Source organism: Egretta garzetta, unplaced genomic scaffold, assembly GCF_000687185.1.
Source record: "Egretta garzetta isolate BGI_Z169 unplaced genomic scaffold, ASM68718v1 scaffold453, whole genome shotgun sequence".
Taxonomy (NCBI): Eukaryota; Metazoa; Chordata; class Aves; order Pelecaniformes; family Ardeidae; genus Egretta; species Egretta garzetta.
Genome location: NW_009259175.1, coordinates 940,408 through 952,229, shown reverse-complemented (window position 1 = coordinate 952,229; position 11,822 = coordinate 940,408). Strand labels below are relative to the sequence as shown.

The window sequence follows — 11,822 nt, the reverse complement described above, 5'->3', positions numbered from 1 at the left end:
CCCAGGTGCAGGACCTTGCCCTTGGCCTTGTTGAACCTCATGAGGTTCACACAGGCCCACCTCTCCAGCCTGTCCATCCTCTTTGGATGACATCCTGTCCTTCTGGCATGTGAACCGCGCCACTCAGCTTGGTGTCATCTGCAGACTTGCTGAGTGCACTTGATCCCACTGTCTATGGCATTGATGAAAACATTAAACAGCACTGGTCCCAGTACGGACCCCCAAGGGACACCACTTGTCACCTGACATCGAGCCATTGACCACTGCCCTCTGGGTGCGACCATCCAACCGATTTCTTGTATTTTTTTCTTTGAGATTAATTGCAAGCTTGCTTTTTAAAACTTAATTAACTTAAACCAAAGCAGCAGAACCTGTTTCTGGCACTAAGCCAGAAGGCCTGTCTGGAATACATCCTCAGACTGTTTGTGCACCAGGCATGCTGCATTGTGCCATCATGACTGTATGATGGCAGGAGCTGCTTAACCTGGCTAACTGTTAATTGCACTTGGGGGTTAAGGTATTGGTTTAGTTGATGAAGCGTCAACAACTGACTTTAGAAAGCTTAAATGTTTACCTCTTATTTCCTACATTACTGCCAGGGCTGCTGGAAACAGTGATGCTTTGCCTGAATCGCCATGTCTTTACGAAAAAGAAAGTTCTTAGCAGAACTCTGAGAGTGAAAGTGGTACCGAATTGTTTGGTTGAACTACAGTTGTCTAAACAAACATTTTTGTAAGCTTTTGGATAAGAGAGGATTTCTGTCTGGATAATGGGATTTTTCTTGCTGGTTTTGGGCAGTCTATGTTTAATTTTGCTTGATAGTGAAATAAACTGCATTTTTAATGCAAGCCCACTGTATCAGTCCTAGAATAAAGGATTTTTAAAATTTGTTGTATAAATGGTATTTATAGTGCTTTTGTTGGATTTGTTTGCGTTCATGCAGGTTGAATTTGAGTGCATCAATGAAAAGAAAAGACAGAAGAAAAAAAGCTATAAAAACTCTGGCATTGTGAGCGTTAAGCGCTGTGAGGTCAGTAATGTATTCTGGTATGACTTTTTGGTTTTAAGTGTTCTGGCATAACAACTCTCATCTAGTATACCTTCACCCTCAAACTGTAAGTAAATGTAAAATGTCTGAAAGTTCCAGACACAGTAATTATTTAAGGACTGTGGTTCATATAAGGAGAAAGATTGACAGCTGAATCTCATGTCTGTGAAGATGCCATCTATATGGCAAAGATTGCTTGCCAATTTGTAAGGCCATTCCTGAATCACTGCATTTCCCAACTCGACATTTTATGGTGAATTAAAATCTGGTAAGTCTGTCACAATGTGGTGTTTTACATATGTGCTTTTGGAGCTGCTTTGTTGTCTGCCTGTAATTTTGTAGAAGGCCTGATTCTGATGCACTGAGTGTGTGATGGCACACAGGGTAAATATCCTCAGCGCAGTGGGTGGGTTGGTGGGATATCTGTAGAAGAGTAAAAGTAGGGCTTTGTGTGGGTAAAAATAACAAAGCTGGAACCCCAAAACTTGCTGCCATATAATATGTACTGGTTTTCTCCCATTAAAAAAAAAAGGTTAATTTCTATCTTTAACTTACATTTTTAGATCATAGTAGAATGCACATTCCTTGATTACATCATGGGTGGGTGTCAGCTGAATTTCACAGTAAGTCAAATAATGTATATAAAGTAGCTTTTGAGTTTTGGAACAAACTGAAGTATGTAATTGATTGCCTGTGCTCTTCATTTGATTATTGTATTTTTTTTTTGGTTCTGTAGCATGAAGTGGGGGAAGCCATTTTGCCAGATTCCATCTTGTCTGTTTAGAAAAAAATACTTTCTTTATGGCACAAAGTTCTGAACCTGTAGTTATATTTGTTAAGAACTAGCTGAGCTGTGTGGATGGAGACCAATGAAAAATTTTCAGTGCTCTGATTTACTTCAAGTTTCCTTCTCATATGGACTCTCCCCCTGCCGCCCCTTCCTCTGACCAAAGATTTTACTTTTGCCCTTGATGGTGGTTTTCAAGGCCTTTTAATGAAAGCAGCATACGGAACGTATGGCTTAGGACCCTTAAGTTAATTTGCAAACCAAATGCAGCACAAATAACAGTAAGATGTCTTCACCCTGGTAATATGCCTCATCACCAAAGCAGAGAAGCCCCACTGAGGTCAGAAAGAACTGTCTCTAGGCTTCTGCGGTGTGTGGCTAGTCATGCTTCTGCGCAAAAAGATGTGTATGGCAAGATACAGGATGAAATTAGTTTTAACAGCTGTTGAAGAGCTGCTGTGAATGGTAACTAAAAGTAAACACAGTGAAAACCTGACAGATGAAAGTCATTTCAGCCCTTCTGAGAGATGTAGAGCTTCTGCTGTTTTTCTAGTGGCATTGCTTTAAGAGTGGTGATATTCCAAGAAATCTGCATCTGAGTACTGTGCCTGTTTAGATTTGTAGATGTCCTGGTAACTACTGTTTACAACTCTTTCATGATTTTCACTTTGGCTTTGCCAGAGGTAAGAAACCTAATTTTACCTCTAGCAGTAATTTGATATAAATATTGCATTTGACAGGTGGGGATAGATTTTACAGGCTCCAATGGAGACCCTCGCTCTCCAGATTCTTTGCATTACCTTAGCCCTAATGGAGTTAATGAATACCTAACAGCCATTTGGTCTGTAGGAATGGTCGTTCAGGATTATGATACGTAAGTTTTAGATTTTAATTTAAAACATTTTTTAGATACAGATTTCTATATATAGTTTTTTTGTGGTAGTTTCTTAAACTAGTGTTGAAGATGACAGCAGATATATGAGAATGAAACTTCTGAGCTGAAATGTAGAGCTAAAAAGACTTCATAATCACTGCATAATCACAAGCATAAGCTTGTGTTTACAGCAGACAAGCAAGGCTTTTCATCTGTGATGTAAAGAGCAGTAATAATTCAAATAAATGCTTGCGTTCTTGCCAATTTGATGTAAAAGACTGGTTTTGGTCCTAGAAACAGTTATAGGGGGGAACTTGCATTTAATTTTGCCTCTTAATGCTTAATAAACAGCATTTTTAATGATCTAAAGCAGGACTAACTAGCTCAACTTACTGAACTATGACAGCTGTTAAAGGAAGGCACTCGCTTAATTTTCTTTAAAATTGCTTTTTTAGAGATAAGATGTTTCCAGCCTTTGGATTTGGTGCACAAATTCCTCCTTCCTTTCAGGTAATGGAATATGTAAATGCACTCCATAAGACTACTAAAAGCACTTACTTCAGGAAGAAATTTTATATACAGTCCTGACTATGTCTTTTGTGTATTGACAGGTGTCACATGAGTTCCCATTAAATTTTAACCCATCAAACCCATTCTGTAATGGTAAGTCTGCGGAAGTAACATCAGAGCTAGAGAATAAAACGTCTAAGGTGAAGGTATAAAAGCATTTGAAAGATGAACTGTGAAGCAGAGTGTTCTAATTAAATAATGAGTTTAGTTGTGTAGCAGGAAAGAATTTTATAACTGTTTTCTTAATTATTAGAAATAGCCTTTGGTCCTCTCCTGTAACGATTTGTGAAAGAAGTGCTAGGGCACAGGTACGGCTAAGCTGGGAACAGTTCTTTCATGTTGACAAGCCACTTTGTTCTACTTCACTGCTGGTGTGGAGTTGTCTGTTTTGAGTATGATGCAGCTAGTGCCTCTTCAACACGACCTCTCTCATCACACTACTAACTTCCACAAGCTGCTAGGTGAAAAGAACTGTTGTAATTCGGTTAGGCGCACTTGAGCGTACAGTATTTGGCCTTTCTATTCGCATAAAGCCAAGCATGTTCAGTATGTGTGTTAAGCATTGGTCAAGCTGAAGGCCTCCATTGCTCATGAAGCATTTATTTTTTTTCTTTATGGTTAGTTTTAAATCTTTGCATCATCACTTTAAAACACTGTATATATACAGTATTTTAGGAAGATCAAGTGCCTCAAAATATCCTAATTCTAATATGCAAAAATTAATGTGATCTGTTTGTGTTCTCTAGGAATCCAAGGCATTGTTGATGCATATCGGGCTTGTCTTCCTCAAGTGAGGTTATATGGGCCAACGAATTTTTCTCCAATTATAAATCATGTGGCAAGATTTGCTGCTGCAGCTACACAACAGCAAACAGCATCTGTAAGTTCTTTATAGTTGTGTATTTTTTTTTCCTTTCCCTTGTAGCTTATAAGTACTATTTTTCTCTCAAGTTTTTAAGTATCCTTGTTTTGTCAGCTGGCCATTTACCTTGTGAATTGGTGTTTGGTACCCTTAAAACGAAATAAAAGCTAACTGATTTTTTTGCAGATTGTACACAACAATTCTCTCCTAAATTAACTAAACAAACTCTTGAGTTGAAATGTCAATTTAAATACATGTGGCACCCGTATGGTATCTTCTATTCAAAGCTCTTAGAGTGCTATACAGGTGTTAAAGTCTAATTTAAGCCTTTGCTATAGGAGAGGGATTTGACCTCAGCTGAGAAAAATCAACTAGACGTTGTTTCACATCAGAGAGCTGGGAGAGAATTAAGTAAGGTAGTGAAGAAATGGAGGATATAGGTTCTGACACCTAGGTACCAACATAGATAATTAATTGTCCTTACTATAAAGCTCTAGGTGGTGTTTGTGCTGTGCCCTCCTCCCTATTCAAATTGTATGCGTGAGTTGTTGACCATATTAAGAAATCAAAAGTCTGAAGAGTAAGTCTACAGTATTGAGTAATTTAGATAATAATCCATGCAAGTTCAGCAAATCTGAAGCCATATATATCCTGAATCATTGATGATAGCACATACGGGTGTATCAGACGACATGTAAAATCAGAAAGTAAGGTTATCTACTTTTGCATACAGAAATATCTGTGGAAGCCATTTTGGAAAAGAACTATGGATTTTCATACGCAAAGAGGTTTACAAGGTTTTGCCTTGGTAGTCTTTCAGTAGTAACTTTCGTCAATATATATATTAGGAAAGGAGCAAAACCTCTTTTTTTTCCTGAGAGTGCAATATGCCTAGCAAGAGACTTATTTTTTTTTTTTTTCTGTCTGGAAGGATGTATTGAAGGCATTTTGCTGCCTTGCTGTTTAATGCATATCATAGATATTTTGGGTTGGTTTTTGGTTTTGGCATTCTTTTTTGGTGTTTTTTTCTCCAGTATGGGGGAAGTATAAGAAGAAAGAAATAAATCCAGTGTGATGTGCTATCGTGCTGCTGGTCATAGCCTTCTCTCAGCAGGGTTGCTTTGTAGACATTCTTGCTAGAGTAGGGGAATGGAGTAGTGGGGAGCAGTGAGGAAAGGTGATACTTTAACACAGGAGATAAGGAAAAACCAATTCTTTTGGAGGCAGATAAGGGAAGATGGGGAGCAAAGTATTGAAGAGAAAGACTTCTAAGAATACTGGGAGTACCTTTGGATCTTGAATTTGTGCTGCCCAGTAATTGTCTGAAATGAATCGAGTGAGAGAAGATCAGAAGTTCAAGAAGTGTTTGATAGTTTCTCAACTTTGTACTTCTGGCTTGTTCTTGATACTTCAATCCAGAACAGAGGCTAAGATGCCAACTTTTAGAAGCCCTGGCAGTATGGTGGAAGCAACTCAAGTGGTACTTGAATAAATTACTGAAGTACTGCAAGGTGGTCTCAGATGCCTTGGTAATTATTTCATAAAGCAGCTAGAAAACACGATTAAAGGAATTTGAAAATAGGCATGCCATTTTTTTCAGCACAAAAAGATGTGGTTTAATCTATATTTAGGATTTTAGGGATACACTGAAAAAATGAAGGCTTGTTCCATTACCCTTGGTAGCACTCTTTTGTTCATCTGTTCTTGAATAAATGAAGTGAAGGGTAGCATTTCATAAAAGTATTGATAGACGAAAAAGAAAACAAATACAGGTTTCACAGGTGTTTTCTGTCCAAAACCTCAACAAACCTCCAACTGTTGGTTTGTTGGGGTATTTTGGAGAGGAGAAGAGTGATACCATTGGGTTTTTGTGAGGTGGCTGTTTAAAGATGACTTCTTTTAATAAATTGATAATGTTGTCCTTAGAAATTTCTTCAGACTGCACAGATGAAGCCTGACCGCAACTTAGATGTTTGATTGTAAAATTGAGTGAGTGCGTTGAACATGCTCAAAGTGGCAACAGTTTGTAGTCTGTATGTGCTTTTCTCTAAGAGCACATGCCTACATGTTTTCTGTTTCTTTGTCATAACACAGTGTTTATTGATTTGACAGCAATACTTTATACTTCTGATCATAACGGATGGTGTGATAACAGACCTTGATCAAACTCGAACTGCCATAGTTAATGCTTCGAAATTGCCCATGTCCATTATCATTGTTGGTGTTGGAGGAGCAGACTTTGATGCTATGGAGTTTCTTGATGGTGACAATGGAGTTCTTAGATCCTCATCAGGAGAACCAGCTGTCAGAGACATTGTCCAGTTCGTGCCATTCAGGAAGTTCCACAATGTAAGTATTCTTAATGGTATGCTTAATAAATATTGTAGAGGTATTCTGGGTTTGCTAAGATATCCTACGTATAGTCCTAAGCTTTTGCAGTGTCTCTACAATGAACTCTGAAGTCTGAGAGAAGTCTTTTATCAAATGCTAAAAAAAATAAGGGACAGAAGACCTCAGCATCTGTAAGTTTCCATTAGGTGAGCTGATTTATGTTTAAAGAGGCTTCATTTCTGGTTTGAGCACTGCATTTCTGACAAGTCGCTGCAGGGGAATGACCTTTGTAAATGTCCCTCAGACTTGATTAAACAAATGGTGGTGTTTTTCATTTGGGAGAAAGAACTTACTGTGGTTTTGTTCATATAGAAAAGTTTTTTTTATTGTGGATGCCCATTTATAATTGTGGATTAGTCTCACATTTCAGTGCAGTGTTAAAATTCAAGACTAAATCAGGGAGGTCGTAATCAGTAGAAATTGTGTGTGGGCACAGTAATAGGCAGTGAAAGAATGGAGTCCTGATTTTTTGCTGTAGAACCCAATAAAATATGCACAGGCTAATATAGTCTGGCTTTTAAATGTCATATTACTGGAAGAAGTTGATTTAAAAAAAAAAAACAAAAAAACCAAACACACAACTAAATTTCCTCAGGATGGTGAAGATCAGTGTTTTTATTTCCATCCTAATATGTTCTAATTTGCTTTTCTTTCTTAATATTTAACCCTGTTAATAATACACCTTATGCCTCCTTATTTTGTCTTTGTATTTTTACTTTTGGTACAAGTTCTTTTTTTTTTTAATCTCAGAGCAACTCAAGTAAACTGAAAGGAGATAGAGCAAAAATCAATACAGAATATGCCTACTGAATAACGCACTTGGGTGTAGGTTAACTAGGCTATAAAATTCAGTATAAAATTATATATAATCAAATGCTTTCAATTTCTAGAAAAAGGGGAGCATTTTTTTCCCCATGGATACTTAGTCTTCCAGTAAAACCAGTATCTCTAGAAGAGCTGCTCTGTAGCAATACAGTTACTGTGGATGACGCTTGGTGCAAAAGGTTGCAGATGTTAGACAAGCCCCAAAGGGTCATCTTAAGTAGATAGCGGAAGCGTGTTTACATGGCTGAGGTTTGATGTCTGCACTGTGTGTGTGCATTTCATATGACGAAAGGTATTTTCGGACATGGCAGCCCTTTGCGCACCCAGCTCCTATTACTTCAGTGGAACAAGGCAGCCAGCTGGTTCCTGGTAATGGGAGCGAGAAGGTAAAGATGTCAGGGCAACTTCCATCTGTCCCACAGGGGTGCTGTGCAAGGTCCTCTGTAAAATGTCAGACTTTTAAATTGACCTAGTGGAGGAGGTGCTTATTACCCATCTTAGGATCTCCTTTAACAGTTGGTGGAAACTGAAACTTGGTGTTCTTTTTTTATAAGTCTCCAAAAGAAGCTCTGGCGCAGTGTGTCCTGGCAGAAGTCCCTCAGCAAGTGGTGAACTACTTCAGCACCTACAAACTGCAGCCTCCTAAGAATCCTGCTGCAAAGTGAATGGGCTGAGCAGGGGAGCTGAACCTTTGTGCTTGCTTTACCTGCTCTATCTACAGACTTTGGTTCTCAAGATGCTTCTGTATCCGTGCATACACACACCTCTGTATGGTAACGTCTGTTAGCTTTTGCCTGCAAATCACTTTGCCAAGCGTGCCTTTTAAGGGCCAAAATTATAATTGTGTTAATATTTGATGTTGATTTGAGAGGTAGGGCTTACATGGGTGCATTTTATTTTGCAAAGTAAGAGCAGAAAAAAAAGAGGTGGAATATGCAGAAAGAAGGGGGAGAATGGCTGGAAGTGGAATGGCTGCCTGTTCAATAAATATGGCCAGTGGGAGTGTTCAATTACTTCTGTGGCACTGCGGACTGTAGTTTCTCAGTGATCATAAAACCCATCTGAAATGAAAAAGAGGGTATATCCCCACCAAGCAGATACAAGTGTTTATGTGCTTCAGCAAGTTCTGAATCCTTGAGGCTTCTGTGTCTGTTAAACTACCGTAACAAAATCTTGTCACAGGACTTTCATAATTAGACGAGTGCCAGAACAGAGTGTAAAGGCCCTCCTTGTGTGCCTACTTCACATTTGCCACTTCAGTGCCTTTGGCCACTGCCTGGGATTCAGGGCTGTGTGCGCATGAGCCAAACAAGTAATTAAATTATCTATTCTTTTATATTATGCAGTCTCTTAAGGAGGTATAATCCAGGAGTAACTAGAGTGAATCAAGGTAAACCTCTAACATCTAGGAAAAATACGATTGGCCTTTGAGGCTACTACTGTAAAGGCTGTAAGAACCATTTCAGTGTGTACTGTGCTGGAAAACGGGAACTCCAGATTTTATTTTGCTTGCAGTTTTGTTTTAGGTTTGGGGTTTTCCATGAAACAGTCATGACTATTGATCTTTAAAGGGCTTTTTGTGAAGTGGGAATTCGCTTTTCAGTTAAAGTTTTTGTCTGATTTATAACTGCATATTTTCAAGGAAAGGCAGTTCTTGAAAGTGCTACCTAATTTATATAGGTTTTGTTATATTTTGGATCATGCTTCTTTTTCATGAGCTCACTCATGAAAAGTGCCTGCAAAAACCCCAATCTTTCCTCCCAGTAGGAAGACATAAGAAAGTCTCTTAAGTTCTAATCCTGTAATCATACTGCGTTTCTCTAGGGCAAACAGTTTCTGGTTTATTTTCTTGCCTTGAGTTCTCTCTTCACCATTTACATCAAGTGTAAATCATGCTGTGTTTGCTTAGTGGAAGTTTGAAGCTTTCTTGTCTCCCAGTTGCATACTGCTTGCTGAGGATCTTTTCTGATCCCATCAGTGGATATAAAGGTCTCATCATTTCCAAAATGCCTATCTTTAACATGAATTTTGCAACATTATTTTTGTTCTCCTCTCCATTTTCCTTGGTGGAAAGGGGTCCTAAATAGTTTCTGTAGTGGAATACTAAAAAAGATTTTTTTGTTTCATACTAAGCCAAGCTCTTTTTTTTTTTTTTAAGTTTAATTCATTTGTTTATATAAAAATTCTACAGTCATGTCATCTTTTTATCAATTTAGTGCAAATGTGTTACTTCTTTATACATCAATCGTAATGAAGTATCATGCCAGATACACAACACACAATATTAAGATCAAGGAAGCAGTTATAATGAACCTAAATCACACTGCCGCAAATTGATGATGTATGATTTTGGAACAGTAAACTGTTTCACAGCTACATGCTCCATGTACAGAGATAACGGGATGCAGTGTTTGTGCCTTGTTGAGATTCATTGATGTGGACGAGTACTGCTGATAGGAGTACAGGATACTACTAAAGTTCCTCCGAGCTCTCTGCCAAAAATACAGTGCTGCATCTGAGTTCTGTTACCTATTCTAAGTTGCCATGGAAGTGTATTTAAGTATGTTAAAAGCTATTATTATATTAACTATATTCTGCATATAAAATATATAAACCCTTTTGTCTGTATTCTGTACGTAAATTCTGAGTGTCTACAGTAGAGAATTCATTATGTCCTCATCGGAAAAGTGCCCCCCATATTCCTCAAGCTTAGGGAATAAATAATGTATCAAGGACACCTGTTTCTCAGTGCACCCTATTCTTTGTAAGAGAAAAACGTTTCAGACCTGACAGCGACAAGAACCGTTTTCCCGATATAACTTCTCTTGGAGACATGCAGCTAGCAGCCTGTTGGAAAATTTGGAAACTTCCAAGATAGGCTGAAGCAATATTCTGAGTCAAGGAATGCAGCAGATTGCGAATCAGGGGGGAGGGGAGTTATTTGGTTGTTTTGCCATTTTTTTGTTTGTTTATTTTTACATGTAAAAAAAGCCTTATTAGCTTGAGGGTGACAAAGCGAAATATTGTCAGTTTTGTAAAGTGAATGTGCTTGTGGGTCACTTGCACCACCTTGTGATAAAAATGATGTATAGCACTCTTTGTAATCGGATGCTTTTTGCCACTTAATGGTCCTAATATATACATATGTACAGCAGAGAAATAACCTCTAAGCAGAATTTTTTACTTTCCTATGTATTTCAGTTCTGAATGAAGTTAACTGATTTACAATGCTTATGCATTAAAACTATACCTTCAGTATACTGTTCTTCCGTTGTACTTCTGTATTCAGCGTTCTCTGTGTAATGATAAATGCTGCTTTTGCAGTTCCTACGATGAATATTCCACAGGCTGTACAGCTCAGATCTATAATGGGTATTATCAGATGGGAGGAAAAATGCTTTTTCACTCGGTGGTTATGAATGTGCAGTGTACATTTCATAAACAATCATGGATGGGCTTTTAGCAAGAAGATACTCGGAAATTGGATGGGTTTAGCAGTTACTTTTTGCCACGTTAAAGTGGCGTTCTTCCATGGATACTCGGAAATTGGATGGGTTTAGCAGTTACTGTTTCGGGCTTTTTGCCACGTTAAAGTGGCGTTCTTCCATACGTGCCTATTTCATACAATTATTACCAGGTTTTCCAAATCCTTTTTTCAGAACAGTGTCTACATTTTAAGTAGAGAGGCATGGAGATTTGGTTATTTTTAATTTTCAAATACATTGTCCTATTCCACCCTTCATTTTCTTGACATTCAAGTGTAGTTGAGTCTGAGATGCTTTATTGGGAAACTGAGAGATACTAGAGGCGTAGCGTTGCAGCCGATTGTCATGCCATACAGAACCTTAGTGAGCTTTGATGTTGGAAGTTGCATCTTCTAAGTGCTCTAGAATAATTCACTCAAATTCTCCACCAGATTAATCCACAGGCTAGAATTAGTTCCTGAAAGGGTTTGATTACAAAAGGAGTGGGTCTTCATCTCTCTTGGGTCATTCATCTGGTGAAAGCCTTGTAAAGAGTTGCAACTTGGATTCCTGGACCCTTCCTGCCCCTGCCCACTCATAAAAATGGGGGGATTCTGGGAGGGGGAAAATATTTGAATGACAGAAAAGAATCATTTCAGTTGGAGAAGACCTTTAAGATCAAGTCTAACCGTTAACCTAACCCTGCCATCCCACCACTAAACCATGTCCATAAGCACCTCGTCTACCTGTCTTTTAAATACCTCCAGGGATGGGGACTCCACCACTTCCCTGGGCAGCTTCTTCCAATGCTCAACAATCCTTTCAGTGAAAAAACTTTTCCTAATGTCCAACCTAAACCTGCCCAGGTGTAACTTGAGGCCATTTCCCCTCATCCTATCGCCCGTTACCAGGGAGAAGAGGCCGACCCCCACCTCCCTACAGCCTCCTGTCAGGCAGTTGTAGAGGGCGATCAGGTCTCCCCTCAGCCTCCTCTTCTCCAG

General features: G+C 38.7%; 1 protein-coding gene across 4 annotated transcripts in view; it reads left to right on the top strand.

The window, feature by feature from the left end:
• The window catches only part of CPNE3 (copine 3), a 30,852-nt gene extending 20,786 nt beyond the window's left edge, over positions 1-10,066 (top strand). For 3 of the 4 annotated variants that reach the window (XM_009635561.2, XM_035891177.1, XM_035891178.1), the window contains 8 exons: positions 944-1,030; positions 1,612-1,671; positions 2,576-2,709; positions 3,165-3,219; positions 3,321-3,372; positions 4,026-4,159; positions 6,254-6,490; positions 7,912-10,066. In XM_009635561.2, the coding sequence (XP_009633856.1) occupies positions 944-1,030; positions 1,612-1,671; positions 2,576-2,709; positions 3,165-3,219; positions 3,321-3,372; positions 4,026-4,159; positions 6,254-6,490; positions 7,912-8,022 (870 nt within the window). In that variant the 3' untranslated portion in view covers positions 8,023-10,066. The remainder of the gene's footprint in view (positions 1-943; positions 1,031-1,611; positions 1,672-2,575; positions 2,710-3,164; positions 3,220-3,320; positions 3,373-4,025; positions 4,160-6,253; positions 6,491-7,911) is intronic. The other variant, XM_035891179.1, reaches the window with a different exon arrangement.
• The last annotated feature ends 1,756 nt before the right edge of the window (positions 10,067-11,822 follow it).